A 19,669-nucleotide genomic window follows, 5' to 3' on the forward strand; every position below is an offset into this window, starting at 1 on the left:
TGTACCCTGAACAATTCTGACTTTGCTGTGAAACAAAGAAGCTTTCCCTTTCAAGGCTTCGCTCAGGTGAGATGGTCACTTTTCTATAGCTTACGCTGCTATGTGCTGTGTATTTAGGCATTTAGGAGTATTTAAGGTTAGTGAGGGTGAAATCCAGGTCAAAATTCTAATGTCTTTATTCCCCCCTCATGCGTTATGCTACACTTAAAATATTGCAACAAAATAAAGGTAAATGTGCTGCTGGGAGAGTTATATTTTTCTGTGTGTTACATGCAGAAAGTTTGAACAAATGCAAATGCTGTGTAAAAATAAAAAAGTGTCCCTTCCTACTGTTAGTAGTTTTATTTTGCTGCCATTTAAAAGGGACATTGCAATGGAACAGGAAACATCCATTAGGTCATTTTGTTGTGTGATGTAATATATAATATGGAATATATATAAATATGGAAATGGATTTAATACTGTTGAAACATTTGCAATCAGAGTTTTGTGTTATCACTTACTCCCACAGATGGAAATGAAAGCATGCTTCACAGAGTCCATGCATTTCCTCCTGCTCCTTGCTTTCCATACCCTGACTGCTGGATACAGAGGTAGATTTCAAGCTTATCTTACGAATTAAAGCGACTTAATTCACTGATTGTGATGAAAACTCGGTCCATTGGTCAGTTTTAGATTTTCAAAGAAAAACCAGTGGCAGTTAAATTTTAAACTTTTCTTCTTTGCCTTTTCTCTCTTGGGTGAGAACAGTAAAAACACTAAAGCCGTGTCACAGGGCATTTGGCTAAAGTATGGGCCTTGCTGCAATGGTGCTCTCTGTGGTCTGGAATCTTGTCCTCTTGACTGTTGCCTGGAGGCTGACAGGAAGGAGCATAACAGGTCCTAGTGTTGCAAAGGGAGATGGGATGTCAGCCCACAGAGTGTTCCCTGCTTGTGTGCCTGCAAGAGGTGTACTCCAACAGAGTAGCTGGTGGACTGCAGAGTGAACAGAAGCAGTGGCAGCTTTGGAGGACAGGCTCCCAGTTGTGATTGTGCATTACAAATTTTGGAATAAATGTAAAAGTGGGATAAAATGTTCTTCAGAAGACTTGTTGAATTTTTTGTGCATGTGGAATGTTAGTATTGTTTGTGCCAAGATGGTGGACCACACTGCACTTACTGATTATACCCCCTTGTGGTGTATTTTTCATAGACTTGACGCTTTTTAAAATGTTTTTTAACCAGTTCAATTTTTAACATTTTCTAAATTTGGCAATTCACCATTTTCCCTCTTCCTCTCCTCACCTTCCTCTCCCCTTATCCCACTCTCCCTCTCTCTTTCCTTTCTCTCCCCTTATCCCTCTCTCCCTTTTTTTCCATTCCTTACCATTCTCTTCTGTCTCTCCATCTCAGTTGAGACCGTTCCTGGTTTTCTCCAGCCCATCACTGGAGCGTGGCATCAGAGTGTCACCTTGCCCTGTCACATCGAGCCCCCGCTGTCTGCTGTGGGGCTTCACGTGCGGTGGGACAGGCTGGGATCCGACCAGCCGGTGCACCTGTACAGGTACGGACGCGATGACACGGCCTTACAGGACGAGGCCTTCCGGGGGAGGACTCGGCTGTTCCAGGAAGAGCTCTGGACCGGCAACGTCTCCCTCAGACTGACGCACCTCCTTCCCTCAGACAGCGGAGTCTATCGCTGCCTCGTGCAGGGGGACAGGTGGGAGGATCAAAGGGACATAACACTGCTCATCCCAGGTGAGAACAGCGATCTTTACACAGCCTCACCCCAGGAACTGTGTTAAGGAAAATTCACCTTAGGTTGATAGTTTGACTAGTGTAGTAGCCTGAAGGAAAAAAAATATATAATTAATATTGCAGATCATTTAATAGCAATGTATCGACTACATCCTCTGATCTCTGTTCTTATATTCTTTGGTGCTGAGAGGATCTAGATGTTTCTTTACACAAGAAAATGTCACACCATTTACACTGTTCAGTGCAAGAAGTGAGACTTGTCACTTGTTCCCCCTCCCCTCCTCCAGTGATTGGCTCACAGCCCACAGTGTCTCTGGACAGAACAGGTGTGCCCAGGTTGGTGTGCAGGTCAGAGGGATGGTTCCCACAACCTGAGGTCACCTGGTGGGACAAGAGGGGCGGAGTCGTGACACCTCGCACTACGCTGAGCCGGGACGACCAGGGGCTCTTCACAGTCGTCAGTGACATTGAGCTCGGCTGGGAGTCGGATGTGCTGTCCTGTATGGTCACTGCGGGGGGTCTACGCGGGGCATCCAAACTGCACATTGCAGGTCAGAGGAGAACAGCTTCACAACTGCTTTCCATAAATCTTGAGAGGAACTGGGTTTCATTTTCTGCTTTTTCTGTAGCCAAACAATAGTATGAAGTAAGTAAGGCTGTCATTCCTCCCCCAGACTGTGTGCATCAAACTATACTAAGTGGATTAATAAACTTATGAAAGTTCTAATCCACTTGACAGCCCTTGGTCTTTGTGTAATTGGAAGCAGGGGTACTGTATGGGGCGGTGGAGGGGGGGGGTTAGGATGATTCCAAGGACCCCTAAAAAATTGTGTTGTAATAGTGCAGGGATGGGGTGGAGCGGGGTGGTGTGGCCCAATTTGAGATCTTTTCATGGAGCTCAAAATCCCTGGTGGCACTTGCTTGGAAGATAATAAGCCTTCGAAGAGACAAAGTGGTTCAATATGAATATGAATGAGTTCACAGTGGTTCCATAGGAAATCCCTGACACTTTTAGGTAACACTGCAAGTCATGGCTCATTATAAATATGTAAATCATTACACTTGGGATAGTTGCTCCTTAAAGTTAAAGTTCTTTGAACTTCAGACACTACTGCCATTCCTCTCTTGCTCAGAGGTCCAGACTGCATTATGAACAGGATGCCTATTCTGCTTCACTTCGATTTATATGATTTATAATGAGTCCTGCATCTGTCAACCAGGGTTATGATAATTAAATCCCAAATGTTTTGTGAATTTTTTGCTAAATGGCATATTGTGCCTGAAAGCTGTATTGAATTCTGTTAAAGCAACTGTCAAACCCCAGTCCCAGAGGGCCACGCCTCTGCAGGTCTTTGTGGTTTCCTGCAACTCGGCAGCCAATTAGGGCTGAGAACAAGGTGTGTGGGCTCGTTAGCCAATCAATAACTTTGAGCAATCACTCGTGCCGAAACACGCAGAAAACCAGCAGACACTGTGGCCCTTCGGGACTGAAGTTTGACAGCCCTGCGCTAAAACGAAGAAGCTGAAAACGATGAGTGCTGTGCTGAAGGTCTTCACAGTGAATGTTTCTTGATGTTTCACAGAGAATTTCCACCCCGCCATGTCTATATGGAAGATGCTTTTCATCCTCATGGTGATCGTCATTTGCATCTCCATCCCTGTGCTGTTCAGAGCCTGGAGACATCTTAATGGTACAGGCAGACATTTTCTCTCACTGGCTATTACAACAATTACAGCAATTTTTAAATAACTAATTACAGCCTATTATAACCATTTTTAATAAAAGAAAAAAGTTAGGGTTCGGGTTCATCTTTGTAAACATTAACTCTGTATTAAAATAATATGAATTGATTTGTTTTCTGTGTTCCCAGAAAAGTATCAACATGCCTGTAATTTAGGTGAGTTTGTAGTACATTTTACACTAGATCAAAATGAAATGCCCATGAGATATTAATGTTGCTTGGCCCATTTCAACAAGGCTATATATCTGTTAGTTTTTCAGTTTTGTCAAGTGTTAACTGTGTTTAGGGAATGCCAAACGACTCCATTTGAGCTTTTCTCAGTACCCATGGTTGTAATATTCTAGGCCTTTTCTTTTGTGTTGGCCTTGATTTTAGTTTCATTCTTATTTGCAGTTACTCTTCACCTTGAAAAAGAACTGGGTGAGAATTCAAAATGTTACTTTGAGTTTGTCTTGTAGGTATTAACGTTTATCTATTTGTGATTTTTTTTTTAAAACACCACTTACTTTTAAGCGAAAATCACAATAATGTGTAAGTAGAACTCTGAGCTGGGGTGTAAATATTAATCATTGTGAATCATGTTGCAGGCTGGTTTATTGTTTGAGTTACATGTTGTTTTGTATTTTTTTCAGCTGCCCTAAGACAGCCTATTAAATCAGGTAATCTACATACTGTAAATCTCTGAAAACTTCCCCATGAGCCTTTCAAACTACTCCACATGTGACTGGGCTAGTAACCACTGGGATATTTGAACATTAGAAATATCCCCAAAATAAATTTTAAAAATCATTTCCACACCTTCCCTTAATATTCATTGGGTGATGACAAAGACCTAACTGTTCAAAATCTTATTTTTGGAATGTACAACTGCGCAGGATTATTCTCCTTCATCCAGAACATAATCAAATAGTACACAAAAGAGGCCAAAGGCGCCCAGTTACACTGGTTCTCATGTAAGTTCAACCGGTTGTCAGATAGAGCATAATGTAGGCCTTCATCAGCCAGGAATCCATTTCTGTATGCAATTTGGTTTTGACGTGATGTTGATGCAATATCGTTTGTATTTTTCTAGAGTGGAGATCTATTCGTAGACATGAAGGTACGTAGAGATCCACGTAAAGTTTTGTTTATATATATATTTGGCTCCTTGTCCAGACATGTCCAGCTGTGTGTGGGGCGTGTCCTCAGTGGCTGTGTGTGCTGTGTGGCACATACTAGAGTACGTACTACACTGCACCCTCAGCATTGATGTGATATGTATGTAATTGTGTGTGCCCACAGCTACTGTGACACTCGATCCTGGAACGGCATACAACAGGCTTGTGCTTTCCACTGACGGAAAAGAAGTACACATGGTGGAGAAACGTCCGGAGCTCCCGGAGGACGCACCCTCCCAGAGATTTAAACACTGCCCCTGTGTGTTGGGCAGGGAGAGCTTCTCCTCAGGGAGCCACTACTGGGAGGTGGAAGTAGGCCGAAAGCCGTGTTGGTACGTGGGGGTTTGCAGAACGTCGGTGAACAGGAGTAGGGAGGTGGACACGATTCCCAGCAATGGCTACTGGACTTTGGAGCTGCGCGGTGAGGAGACCTACAGAGCAGGAGGAGCTTCCTTGCTCCTCAGGGAGAGACCCCGCAGGGTGGGAGTGTACTTGAACTATGAAGATGGCCAGGTCTCGTTTTACAACGCACAGACAACTCGTCGCATTCACACCCTGGCCGACCATTTCACCGAGGCACTCTACCCGTTTTTCTGCACTGGGGTCACTGGTGGAAACATCCCACTGATCATCTGTCCCATACAGGCCTGAAGACTGCAGTATCACTGTATACAGAATACCTGGGTCAAATACAAATATGCATTTGAAAATGTATTTAAAGTATTTAAATACTATCTTAAACATATTTTTTTTAATGGTATTTGAAGTATTTGTACCTCCTCTGGCATGCTGGAAGGGTTGTAGCAGTGATTTCCCTAAACTTAGTAACAGCTGGGATTCTTCATGTGCCTGCTGCTGCAGAGCGCCTGTTCAGTATTGGGGGCTGTGTTCAGGCCTAATTGGTGTTCTCTTTCATTTGTTTTAAACCCTAATGTATCTAAAAATGTAACAGCACTCATTTCCCTTTAGGTGATGCACACTTGAAATGTGGTTGAAAGCTGGTTTGTTTAAAATTATAATTAAAAGATTAATCTATAATAACATTTTGCTGGTTGTTATTTTGCATATTTGGGTTTTCACAACTATGTATTTTTTTTTTAAAAGCATCATATAATTAAAATACTCTGTATGTATTTAGTATTTCAATTAAAAATGTATTTGAAAGTAAAATTAGACTGTGTATTTGACCCAGGTCTGGTAGACAGACACAGATGGACTTGTTCCACCCATGGCTTCAAGATCAGGTTTTTGATCCTAACTAGTCAAAGAGGAGATTGGTGCCGGAGATACCAGAACCATACCTTGGGTTCATGACTCAATCACAGACGACGGCGGCTAGGCTACAGAAAAGCTGCTTTCTTTATTGAAAATATACAGTGGTGAGATTGTAGTACAGTAATAAAGTTGTCTTTGAAGATTTACACTTAATTGACCAACGCTCACCAGTAAGTGGGGACCTTAAGATAAGAGCATTATTTTGATTATCTGACAAAAAGAACAGATTTGCAATTTTGCTAATATCCCATGTTTTTGGGGTCTGGGTTTTATGTACAACCATTCGGAGCACAGTTGTGTGTGATACACACTGACCCTTTCCGACCTCCCGACTCTGGTAATGATGTCATCACAAGCTTAAAAGACAGGAAAGGGTGTTTGGTTATTGGATGTTCTTCTGTATCTTTTAATTTCAGAGCATTAAGGTTCAGTCTTGAAATCCGCACGGTTGAGGGTCTATTCAACTCCCTTCATGAACTCCAGGAATTCTGTAGAAGAGAAAGATACTCAATGAGTCATAAGTGTTTTTTTGTTTTTATTTTTTTTAACAAGGTCGGCATGTTATATGATTGGTATACTTTGTGTGTTGGTAGTCTGTTCTACCCACATGGGCACTTTTATTTTATGCTAGATTATTTTCAGATTTGGGCCCATGCACAAATTTGACCCTAAACAGTGCCTTGGATCAAATAGCAAAAATGTCATGCATAAATAAAGGTTCTTTGAGAATATTTTATTTTCACTCTCACTTGTGTATAGAAAATGTCTCTGTGGGTGAATGAGGCTAACAAAAAAGTGCTCAGTGCAAGTCTGCCATGAGATGTCTATATTATCACTACAGTCAACTCACCGTCATAGTCGATCTTGCCATCGTTGTTTTTGTCTCCATCTCTCATCAGTTCCTCGATGTCGTCCTCTGTGATGGCCTCACCCGTAGATTCCAGCATTGCTTTCAGCTCTTCCAGGTCAATGTAGCCATCTCCATTCCTGACACAAGCAGGAAGGTCCACACAAATGATTAAGCCACTTCTCTTTTGTCAATACGGCATTGTTGGGAACTGGATTTGTGTCTCAAAGGCTGAAGGTTTGATTCCTAGCTGGGGTGCTGCTGTTGTACCTTTTAGCAAGGTACTTAACCTGGAAAAATGGTCTTGGAATCCCTTTATTTTTCTGCAGGGTAGCAGTGGTTAAGATATCATGAAGTCTCCTGCTAGACAATGGCACCCCTAAGGCCAACCAGCTGGAGCAGACCAGGAGACTTCAGTAAGTAATACCAGATATATTAAATTATTTAAGCTTCATTAAAATTCTAATCTAATCTATTTGATGCACTGGTGGTCATAAAAATTGGATATACTGTAGTGTTGTTTTGCAGTTTACTGTTTTGTGTGCTTGGGCAAGTACTTTGGATAGACCCAGTCTGAACAGTTTTTAAATCATTAAATCACCAATCTTAATATCTCTCCTGATTACAATGTACTAATCGTTGTTACCTCTGGTGTTTGGGTGGCAGTGTAGTGAAATGGTTAGGCAACTGGACCTGTAGCTCTAGGGTTGCAGGTTTGATTCTCAGGTGAGGAATTGCCATTTTACCCTTGTGCAAAATACTTCCTAAATACTAAATTGCTTCAGTAAATGTCCAGCTATATAAATGGATTGTATGCAAATAGAATGTAAGTTGCTCTGGAAAAGAGTATGCTAAATGCTTAAGATGTAAATATAAAATCAGTCCTTCAGTACAAATGTCCAGCCGTGTAACTGGACTGAATCTGACATTTGAATCTGTGTAATTCCCTTGGGATAAGAGTGCCCACTAAATGCTGACATATAAATGCTTTCTTCTTTCTTTGTTTTCCAATTTGGAATGCCTGATCAAATCTTGTTGTCCCATTCCCTGCAATGCCCTCTGTATATTGAGGAGGGTGAACAGCGGCACTTGCATTATCTGCTAATGCACACAGCCAGCCACCTCACCTTTACAGCCTGTACTCTCACAGCTAAGCTGCATAGTGACTGGCACTGTACTTATAGGAGGACTATATATAGCTGTCACATGCGGATTAGAGGCACCCAGTCCAGTTTAATTTTAAACAAATAATTTTGAACAGATGTGTTTGTAATTATGTTGCTGTCAGAATCCTCATGCGGCATTGTAGACAGAGTCACATGACAGTGTCACATGATGAGCGCAGTCTTACTTGTCGAACATGCGGAAGAGTTCGGCCAACTCTTCCTCAGACTTCCCTTTGCTCTCCTCCTTCATGCAGCGCACCATCATCACCAGGAACTCATCAAAGTCTACCGTCCCGCTGCCTGCAAACGCAGGGACGTACGCACATGCGCACACACGCACACGCACACGCACAAACACACACAAGCACACGCACGCATGTGCGCACACACACACACACACACACACACAAGCACACGCACGCATGTGCGCACACAACCACATGCACGCACACACACACACCAGCACACATGCATGTACATGTGCACGTATGTAAGCACATACAAGCAAACACATGCAAACCCATACACAAACACACACAGAAATACACGTAAACACACAAATTCATACATACACACACACACACACAAATGAATGGGTGGTACAGGGACACACTGAATATTTATATATATTCCCAGTGTATTTGAGAAAGAGCTGATTGGACTGTCAGTACTCGTTGCACCAGATGCCGCTGACCTACCGTCCTCATCTACCTCATCTATCATCTCCTGCAGCTCCTCTGGCGTTGGGTTCTGGCCCAGCATACGCATCACCTTCCCCAGCTCCTTGGTGCTGATGCAGCCGTCCTCCGCATCCTGGATGAAGATATCAAACGCAGCCTTGAACTCTGCCAGGACACAGAAACAAGGAAGATAAGTGCTGACTGCTAGTTTCGTACGATTCAGTGCTGTTGCAGAATTCAGCAAGGCAATCAGGTTAACAATCAACATGTACACACACACACACACACACACACACACACTCATAGGTATTATGTATGCATGTATTTAATTTACATGAGTATGTGCAGAATATTGTACAGCATGTATACACATTAAGGAAATCAGAGGTGGAAAAATTAATTTATGGTGCTTAAAAATTATGAATGATGTTTCATCAAAAGAAAGGACCAACCTCTTAATTGCATGCAAACATTTAGTGAGTTTTAAAATTATATAAGAAGCTCAGAATTACTCTCAGAAAAGGGGTCAGAATCACACATGCGCTTGTGTATGTGTGTGGCTATGTGGGTGTTGTGTAATGCAGGCTATGTCAGAAACACTCCTGGACCCAGGCCCACCTCCAGAAGTGCGTTGTTGCGGTTTATTTATGGCTATTGTGCGTCATGGTTTTACTCATTATCCCAGATGCAGGAAGAGATCTAACAGAAGTGGGACAGTAGATGGCAGCAGTGCACTGACAAAGACAGGTATTAAAATGGTTGAAATAAAATGGGAAATATTGGGAATACAATCTGCTCAACAAATATTTATTCCAGTAACATTCTTGCTGTGAGGACCACAGATTTAATTGTTAGCAAATAATCTATTCGCTTGAGTCAGGGCATTTTGACAGTGATGGCAGTAGTCTGTATTACGTTATGGTGAATACATACACAGGGAGGCGAAACAGGCACTCACCATTCTTCTGTTCTTCTGTTAAGTTTTCAACCTGTTGGGAAATAATGTGAAGTGGGTTTGTGATCCATGTGCAATGAGTCTGGACAGTGCAGGACCCCTACTGTCTGTACAGGACACTATTGTTGCTTTCCGAGTTTTTATTTTAATTTTATTTTTTAAATAAAAAAATAGGTCTGTCAATAATGCAGAGCCCAGGCAAGTTCACACTGTCCTCCAAAGTGTGCTCTGTCAGCCATCGCTTCTTTTCACTTTGCAGTCCACAAGTAAGTATTAGCACTTCAGCTTCACTGCCAGCATGCTATGAGATACAGAAAGTTAGATTGACTAAAACCCTCCCTTCCTGGGCAACACTGTGGCCAATTATGCTGTCGGCCCTGGTGCTTTCCAAGTTGCTTTCCAAGTTTTGTCTGTTCAAACAACTAAATAGGGTTTCAGAAAAATAATGATGCCAGCTAGTTGTGTAAGTGCTTAGGTTCATGCTTCCTTCATAATAATTTGCTTCACTTACTACCTGTGCCTCTCACACACACTCTCTCTCTCTCTCTCTCTCTCTCTCTCTCTCTCTCTCTCCCCCCTCAGCCATCTGCTCTCTCCTGTCATTTTAAATGAAATGTCACGTTGTGTTCTTCTCCCGCTATTCTTGTAATGCAATCCCCAGGACCGACAGCCATTTGTCAGAAGTGACAGCTGTCCAACCCCTCTCCCTCCTTACCATCCTCCACAAATCCTGTTCTGCTCGTGGCAGGTAGAGAAATCGCAGGCATTTTTAGCTCACACTGCCCTCACGCTTCATGACAATAGATATGCCTATGATAACCTAGTGGAGCGCAGTTTCCATCACAGCAGTCATTTAATCATCTTGATTGTATCAACCATCGCCTCTGCCAGCAGCAGTAACTTAAAACCAAACCTGTTAGATGATAAATGATAGAAGAGCCCTAATAAAGTGCTTGTCTCTCTTTTTCAATCAACCAGAGCAGGAGGAAAGTAAAGCTGGCTGGAGCTTGTGGTGCCCCCACAAGCCGAGAGGAAATAGGTGAAGCACAGCATGAGAACAGTTTGTGCCTGAGAGCACCCTCAGCATGAATGGGGCTCATCCTAGCAGCACAGCCCTGAATGAGCACTGCCCTGAAAGACAGACCGGACGGAGTCTGGTCACCTGTCTGTTGTCCCTCTTCGAGCCTTTTATAGACCTTCAAACCCCACAGTCAGGACTGTCTGACCTTAACTTGAAATTCCAACGGGGACGCAAAAAAAGACTCGCCGGGGAGCTCCAGCTGTTTTTCTTCCCAATATGGTATCTTGATACTTAACTATTAAGGAAATTCTACATCCAAACTGAAGTGATTACAAGATTTATACTGGAACAAATTTGCTACAATCATCAAACCCTCTATATCCAACCCTATGCCACTTAAAGAAATAACTGCAAAAAAGAGAACAAAATGCTTTATTTTGCATATAATTTTAATACACTAACAAACATTTCTCTGAATCGACCATAATGGGAAAAAACGTCCCTGTATTAATACACAGACATGAATTCATGCAGCTTTTAAAAAAAAATTTTTTTAAACATTTTTGCTGCACTGAACAAAGATGGAGTCTCTCAGAAGTCTCCACCTTTTGCCACACCCTGTCACAGTCCCATCAGTCCAGTCTAATGCTGACACTTCCACCCCAGAGCTGCCAGGTCCCTGCTCTACTCACCGCTGCCTTGTATACATCATCCATGACTGCTGTCCTTGTCTGGGTCTCTCACGCACGCTGGCACACACAGACGTTTCCACTGCCGCTGACACAGGACAAAGGCTCCAGACACCACCTGCCCCCGCTTTTATTGTTGGAATGACAGCCTAAAAAAAAAGCCTCACGTCACTCCACTTTTCTCATTGCTGAGAGATAGAGAGGATCCTATAATTAGAGGAGGAACCGAGGCAGGCTGACGATAGACAATAGAGGCCAAGTTTGGACAAAGAGGGCTGAGGAGGTTGACAGCCTTGAGGGAACTTGAAGGTTGTCCCTGGCAAAGGTACCCCAGTCCTGGGCAGGTAGGAACACAGCCCGCCCAGGTGGTTTCGTGGTCTGAAACTGGTAGCAGTGATACACAAGTTTAAACAGATAATGAACTGGTGTAAGCAGACTTATGGGTGAGGACCTCTGGGATGGCAGGGTTCTAGAACAGGAAATTAACTCTGTTCACCTGTAGCAATTATACTGCAGCTTTTGATTATGTCTTTTTAAAGCCAAGCCTGAAAAAAACGAATATTGCTGTTTTAATTGTGGTAACTACACAGAACTAGTTGAATCATATAATTCAATCGGTGATACCAGTTTCTCAAACATGTTAATAACAGGTAATAAGCCAAGTTAGTTGTTGCTTAAGTGTGAATATTTGTGCGTTGAATTCTACATTTTACATAAATATTTTTACTTTAAACTCTGGCTATCTTCAACTCCTGTATTAATAAATGTTGATGAAAATTTTTATATCTATATCAACACCTATTATATTGTCTGGTCACGTCATTTGAAACAGACCAGAGTTGTTGAGAATAAATTATTTAAAATAAAAATCTTTGTTGCGCCTGGATAAAATTTTATTAATGGTAATATGATTAATGATAATACTCTATCAATTTATGGTGATTACAATTCTAGAAGACTCCATATGGTCAATAAAAGCATTTACTTTATCATCTGAGTTAACGATGAGGTCATTTCCTTTTTCTAATTCTTCTTTATCCATCTTCTGTTATTCATCTTATTTAGCTAACTCAATCCATCACTGTTCCCTTGGATGGAAGATAATCCTGGGAAAGGTTCCCTCCTTAAAATTGCAGTACCCAATGTACTGTTTTGGGTCTGTTTACTTTTTTCTCCCACTGTCTGGCAGACTGTTGAGCAGTTTGGGCAGAGAGTTCCGGAAGCCGCATTACCAGCTCTCTTTGGCTGTCTATCAGACACTTTGCTGAGTGTGGATTTGGCAAGGTTCAGTTAGAAAACAATAGATGGAAACTTTTTTATGAGGCAATAGTATAGTGTTAACAGTTACAGCAAGCCACGTCCCTTATGAAAATTTGCAGTTCTGTGTCTTAGGTCTTCTTCTTATTGTTCTTCTTCCACATTTGCCAGTCATTTAAATATAAAGGACTGCATTATATATTATATATTGTGTAAAATATTGTAAAATATCTATGTTTATTGTTTAACAAGGCCTGGTTCACAGCTTCATATGATTTAAGACCAGATCAAGAAAAACTGTTTGGGGGGTAAACAATAAAGTTAAGACTGGGTTTGGGCTCAGGATTAGGCATAGAAAAAGGGATATGTGAATACAGAGACTATTAGTCAAACCAAACACAAATGAGCAGTCATGATTGACTAGGCACATTCTACAATCCTTAGACAAGGGAGGATTTAAGTGGCAGACTTGATTTATCTTCATAGTGAAGCAAAAAGGATGCAGCTTATTTTTTGCAGATATTGAGATGAACAAAAAACTAAATGGATAATCACCATAGGTCTTCTGTGCCTTCAAATGCCACATGCTCTTATGTTTCTGTAAGGGCCTACACAGTGTATGATTCTCATCATAATACCCATGAGTCCTTTGGACGGGCACTTGCAGTGCCCTGGCCTATTTTTAGCCTTGATTGTATTATATGAATCAGGTGGTTGGTTGCTTTTCATGATTATACAAAGAAGTTGGCCCATTTCCTGTTTTCAGTGCAGAGCTGTCCTTATCTCTGCACACGAGTGAGTGATATGACCAGCACATCCAGACACTAAGTGCATCTAATGGGGGAATAGAGGATGCCTACAGGGAGGCATGGATATCAGAGCTGAAGTGCTTCACCATGAGAGGGGAACGGAAGAACGAAAGAGCAATGATCAAAGATTTCACACTGAACATAAGAGAACACTGCAGATTTTTCTTTCAAGCTACACTCACTTCTCTCTTCCCTCTTTCTCTCTGGGATGAAGATTAAGGGCAGTCAAGATCCTCCACTCCTCAAAGTACGGTTCATTTTGATCAACTTTAGAGATTAAATACTTGTAACTGTGCACATAGACTGCTATAGCAGATTGTGATTATGAGGTTACATTTAAATGTGTATCTGTACACAGGCATGACCTATACAACTGAAACTATCCATTCTACTAGAACACTTGACAAATGAACTTGATTCACTGCCTATTTTGGTTTCCCATTGTGATCTGCCGCATGTGTATTTAAAGCCATGCAGCCGCAGTGTTAAAAGTCATATATGAAAGACATGTGGTCTTAGAGAAGAGAGTGGTGTATTGTTACTGCAGCAGCCTTGGTCCTGCATGTGGCACAGCTGATCTTAGATTCACCGTCAAACCTCCAACGAATATTCCACCTTCTACATACACACACAGACAGAGACACAATTTCCCAGCTGTCTGCACCCAGATCTTAGAGAGGGCATATGTGATTGGAAAGGAATAGATTAAAGTTAGAAAGTTCTTTCTTTTTTTTTTTTAATGTAACTGCCAACCCTTCCTAAACATAATGCCTTGAACTTGGTTCTTTATCAAATCAGAGTTTGATAAAACGTGAACAGGAGGAGAAGGTCAGACCTATGCCAGACATTAATGCCAGACTGCCCTCATTGCCAGCAGGCTAATGGTTAAGTTATCAAAACCTCTGGGTGAAACAGCAGTTTATAGTCAGTTTTACTGGCAGGCAACAGCACGCTGAAACATTAAACACGCCAGTTAGTTTATTCTGGACTTGGATGTGAACCAGTTCATGGGGGTGATATTACACTTTTAATGCCTTCACTCCAGAGATTTTCAACCTGTGACCCAATCTTAATAAATATGAGGCCCATACAGCCTTATTTGGAAAAGGAAACACAGTCTTCCTGACAGCTGGTCAGGGAAGAAGAAAATTATCATGCTTACATGACCAAGAGATAACTAACTGCAAAAAATGTTTGTTCTACATTACAATACAGGTAAAATAAATACACGGAGGTGTTGAGTGCCTGCCACTTTTCTAAATGGTTGAAAAACTATAACAGAAACCAATATGAAACATATAGCTCTGGTAATAGAAATAATTATAATAACAAAAGTAATAGCAATGTTCTTGATTTTAAAACTTGTATGACCCTGACGGCAAGAACCAAAGATGTAAGCTTGTTTTGATCAGCTGATCAGAATATAAGCCTTTGAGAGTGCACCAGAGCACACAGAGTTCCTCCAAGGTCACAGGAAAAAGAAATTCCTGCTTTGGACCAGCAACGGAGGCGTGTTGCCATTGTGAGGGGTGGGCAGGCAGCGCAGGCGGAACGGGGGTCATCCTGACAATGGTCAGTGCTATTTTCAGTCAGTTTGTCCTTGACTGGAAATGGAGCTCATAGACTGTACCATCCTCTCAGCTGTTGAAGAGGGGAGACAGAGAGAAAAAGGGAGTGGCTATGCCTGCATGGGGAAACCCCACTCTTTCTTCCTTAGGGAGAGGGAGAGGGAGAGAGAGAAAGAGAGAGAGAGAGAGAGAGAGAGAGAGCTGACACCTGCTATTGTCTTGTAGCCATCCATGCCACTGAACACAGCAGCCAAATGTCAAGTGTATGAGCCTAAAATAAAGAGAGTTGTATAGAGTTAGTCTAGAGTTTGACACAACAGAGACAGATGGTGTTTAATTATGCCAATCATCAGTCAGATAGGATGAATTAGATATTTGTCTTCCACAGGATACTACACCATTGTTATTGAATTGAAAATGATCATATTTTGAATCTAGAAATAGTAAATAAACAATATTTGTTCTGCATTACAGTACAATTTAAGGTTATTTATGGCAACCTATAATGTTACTTATGACAAATCAATAATCAAAACCATGATCTCATTAAAGGATGTTAGAGACGGGTTCCGTTAAAGAAATTACATTTCAGACATTATTGATCTATCTCTTGTGGCTTCCTTTTGTTTCTGTCAACGATTGCTGATTGGCGTAACCTGACAGAACACATGATGCAGTTCATAACATCTCAGAGATACACTTACTGAGAGAAGGAGCAAGAATAATAATTATTAGTAATAATTATTATATTGTGTTATATTAAAATATCAAATATTAAATATTAAAATAGAATTATTTTTCTTATATCTTCTCATTTACGCATGACAAGACACTTGGAGTGCATTTGGTAGACTTTCTAAGAAAGGAACAACTTGAGCATGATGGAAAGAATTGGGAATTTACTGGGCATATGCTGTTCAGATTTAATCTCAATTTAATCGTATGCCACCACAAATGAAAATGTTCTCAGGCCAATTAGAACATCCAATGAAAAGGACGAACAATGAGCGCCGGAAGTTATTTGACTGACCGGCAAAATCGCGTTTACATTGGACGCAACTTCATTTTAAGGGCTAAAGAAATCAAAATGTCTGGATTTACTCGTTCTTTCGGTTTTCTCAGAAGCAAACTGAGACCACTCACTACTCTGAAAGCCAACATTTCGGGCAAGCCGGCGAAGCACACTATATCCACCGGTGTAAGTGACGATAGCCCGTTAATTTAGCTAGACTACCATTTTTTAATGATCGACGCTGCAGCACTAGTCAGCTAACGTCAACTATATAAATTCAGCCACGAAGTTACGTTTTGCTTAATTAGAGGTAATTGTATATAAATAATAGGTCAATATTATAAACTTTGTACGAGTTTTCTTTATTTCAGGATTTAGTTCATTAGCTACTTGCTAAAGTTAACAAAGTTATTGTTACTAACCACTTGGTTAGCTACGTTAGGCTCGGGCATGTAGAATCTGGTAATTGCTAGGCTAAGGTTAAACAGGATTTAATAACTTGAGTTTTTCTAGTTCCACATTTTAGTAGTATAAATATTAATTGTAGGTAGTTTGCTACCTTCACGTATCTGAACAACTGCGAAGTCATTTTGCCAATTTCGCATGTTGCAGATAGTTAGCGTGCTATAGGCCTACCTGCGTTTTAACTGCCGCCAAACTAGGGCCATGTTTCCTTTACGTCATTGTCATTGGCACAACGGAGGCCCATTTCTGTAGTCGTGTGGTTCACATTTTCTGAAAAATTCGGATTCTGTAGATTATAAAATTAGCTTTTACTATGAAGAAAAAATGTTTATATTTGTATTGTCCCGTTTACGTTGGTCCATTCAGTCTTATCGCTCCCTTCTTACTTGAGTTGTCTACTAACTGAAATATTGTTAGCCTAATTCGTTCCAGAAATCTATTGCTTTAAAATTCCTCGACTTTGCACTGAATTTTGGAAATGGGTTTTAATATGAACCCAAAAGTTGTAATCATTGTAATCAACTTAAACGGACTGTTTATAGCGATTTATTATTTTGTGTATATGCACGTTTAATCCTTAGCTAATACTAAAAGTAAGGAGTGCATCTGCTTTTAATTTTTTGCAGTATTTTTGGCCTTAAGTAACACATCCTGTCTTGTTGAACTATTGCTGATTTACTCTCCAGGAGCAACTTTTTGTGATGACCGTGATGTTTGTCACCGTCCTGGGACCATCAGGATGGGTTCTCGCCCATTTGGAAGAGTACAAAGCCCGCTGAAGTTACCTGGTGGCCTCGGTGACTGGCAGTCCTCCAAGACTGGTCCTTTTCCGTCCTACCAATGTTTAAATTGCTTTTAATGCCCTCAAAGCTCCTAATAAATATAAAGGAAAAAGGCAGCAGTTGGTGTACAGTGTATTTATTCCGAATGGTGGATTGGTCATTCCTACAATCCTAGTTTCCAAGCACGCACCTGTGAAGCAGATGAATGTGGTGTCATATGGACAACTTTTTCAAGGCACATAAAATGGTGAGGTCTTCCCTTTGCTTCAGCTAATTGTTTTGCTGTAGAATAAAAGGGGCGATTCCTTTCTGCTGTGCTGTTGGTTTAAGTATTATAATCGTGCAAATGGATTACATTAGCTAGCTTAACTTGTTTTAGTATAAATCATTGCCTTAATATCCTGAGGTTTCTAAAAATGCATTCTCTAATAATGGGTCCAAGCAAACATTTTGTAATGCTGCCAGGAAGCATTAACTTATAAGTTTGCCTGGTTTAGTGAAGTCATTTCCTGGCATAATGGTACAGTGCAAGTATGTGCATTGTATCAGTAAACGTTTTTCCATTATGAATGACTTAAAGGACGGATTTGTGAACTTCAATTGATGTTGCTTTAAACAGTATCACAAACTCCTCTGAAGAATTAAGATTTGTTTCTTTTTCCCTATGTGCAATTCAGTGATTTTGCCATTTAACGCCAAAAATAACACATTTGAATTAAGTTGCAGTTGTCATTCAGATACAAATTTCCATTCAGCTTTAATGATGAGATACAATGACTGGAGTTCATTGCAGTGCTCAAATGATAAACCATGCTGTTCCCTGTTATACTATAATACTCATGTAATAAATTGCCTGTTTGTGTGTTGGGTATATAAGATTGACAGAGGTAATGGAGATTCCGGCTGTTCCCAAGAGGCGTGGTTAAGAGCATCGACATGTCATGATGTATACAGTGTATTTTCTTGCTGTAAATTTAGCCTCAGCATTTGATTCGCTCACTCAAACTATTTATTGCTTTACTGTTTTATATGACAGACCTGGGCCAACTGCTTCATTAAACAGCCTTACCACCGGCTCCCATTCAGTTCCATTTAGGCCTACTGTTCCTTTCGAGGCATGGAGATGGTCTTTATTACTGCCACAGGTATTTCTTTTTGAATAATGTACGCTGCCTTCCACAGCTGTTCTCGCTAAAAAGGCCTGAGGCGCACTCTCAATACCGATTTTGTTTTGGCCAGACTGGCCTGGTTTCGGCCAACCGCAAGGCCTTCCGTCTGCAAACACGCTGCAGTGAAAATATATGCCCTTTCCATTCAGGGTGAGATGCAGAATGTGAGTGGAGGGGAAAGGCGAACTGAGGTTGGGTGACTCACCGTGAGGGAAAAGGGGAGAGTCAGGCGGGAGGGAGATTGACTGATGTATGCCAGGCATATCCTAATTCACGTTCTGTATTGAACAACCTCAAATGTTGGCTACGTCAGGTCACCGGGGGGAAGGGGTCCATTGAATTACATCATTGGTTATAAGAAGTCTAGTCTCTTTAAATGTGAGTTCGTTTGCACGTTCATTTTAATTTTACTTGCTTCTACTCTTCTGAAATGTGTTTAAATGAAGTTAAATTCCTAATGAATATAATCTTAAGATAAACAAAAAGGGAGAGTACAAAAAACGTGCCTGTAGCCTGTTGAAACTGTGGGTGGCTACCAAGCTGGAGCCACTTTTAATCAACACAAGTACTTATTCAAATAGACTCACAGCGGCATAGTTCCAGAAAAACAAATGGTGTAACACGGTGACAGGTTACATCTAATTACAGGAAACACATTCCTTAGTTTTCTGCAGCCAACCTCAAAATGCTTTCGCAGTAGAAATTATACCGTAACCTTGGCAACACCACAGGAAGAGGTGCTAAAGTCTGGCCGAGTGTCGCAGTGCCACGCAAGCAAAAAATTTGGGTAGCCTAACTAGGTGCCAAGAGACACATGAGAAATTTTGGTGTGTCAATTGGCACTTGCTTTACTTAACAAGGGCAAGTGATATATTATGTCTTTGCCAGACATCTGGTAACTTAAAAAAAAGTCATCCCATGATCCTGAGTAGTTGAAAATGGACTTTGCCCCAGGATCAACCACTCAAAGGTTGCCATATCATATTGACATCATTTTAAAAACATTAGTTTCATATTCAAATGTATCTTTTGTGTCATGCAAAAATATATGCCTATTTCTTTGTTTTTTGTTTTTTAACATATTTTAGGAACTCTCATCCAGCTGTATGACCTGTAGTCCTGTATGTTTCATTGCACAATATCCAATAAAGTTGGTTCAAAACCCAAAACCCAGAACCCAGCTTGTTGGTAAATGTAAAAAGTTTTTTTTTTTTCTGGGGTTTTTTTTTTTTGGAGATATCATTTTGCAGCATCTTAATACATTTTAATAAGGTGCGGGTCACAGGCAATGTACATTATTTGTTAATTAAGGGTCTTGAGCAAAGACAGTATGAGAAC

General features: G+C 41.0%; 2 protein-coding genes and 1 long non-coding RNA gene across 3 annotated transcripts; 2 read left to right on the forward strand and 1 right to left on the reverse strand.

The window, feature by feature from the left end:
• Window positions 1–451: 451 nt before the first annotated feature.
• LOC135237111 (butyrophilin subfamily 1 member A1-like) lies at window positions 452–5,986 on the forward strand. Its single transcript, XM_064303871.1, has 9 exons — window positions 452–593; window positions 1,393–1,737; window positions 2,025–2,288; window positions 3,321–3,428; window positions 3,609–3,635; window positions 3,873–3,899; window positions 4,112–4,138; window positions 4,552–4,578; window positions 4,761–5,986. The coding sequence occupies exons 1-9, from the start codon at window positions 512–514 to the stop codon at window positions 5,285–5,287; spliced, it is 1,434 nt and encodes a 477-aa protein (XP_064159941.1). The 5' UTR covers window positions 452–511; the 3' UTR covers window positions 5,288–5,986.
• tnnc1b (troponin C type 1b (slow)) lies at window positions 5,978–11,416 on the reverse strand. Its single transcript, XM_064303896.1, has 6 exons — window positions 11,273–11,416; window positions 9,563–9,593; window positions 8,623–8,769; window positions 8,110–8,224; window positions 6,762–6,898; window positions 5,978–6,399 (listed from the first exon to the last, which is right to left on the reverse strand). Exons 1-6 carry the CDS (start codon window positions 11,294–11,296, stop codon window positions 6,368–6,370), a joined length of 486 nt encoding a protein of 161 aa, XP_064159966.1. The 5' UTR covers window positions 11,297–11,416; the 3' UTR covers window positions 5,978–6,367.
• A 4,386-nt stretch (window positions 11,417–15,802) lies between these two features.
• On the forward strand, window positions 15,803–17,278 carry LOC135237125 (uncharacterized). Its single transcript, XR_010324754.1, has 2 exons — window positions 15,803–16,101; window positions 17,067–17,278. It is a non-coding gene; the product is annotated as an uncharacterized LOC135237125 (long non-coding RNA).
• The last annotated feature ends 2,391 nt before the right edge of the window (window positions 17,279–19,669 follow it).

The sequence above is a fragment of the Anguilla rostrata genome, chromosome 13 (assembly GCF_018555375.3).
Source record: "Anguilla rostrata isolate EN2019 chromosome 13, ASM1855537v3, whole genome shotgun sequence".
Lineage (NCBI taxonomy): Eukaryota > Metazoa > Chordata > Actinopteri > Anguilliformes > Anguillidae > Anguilla > Anguilla rostrata.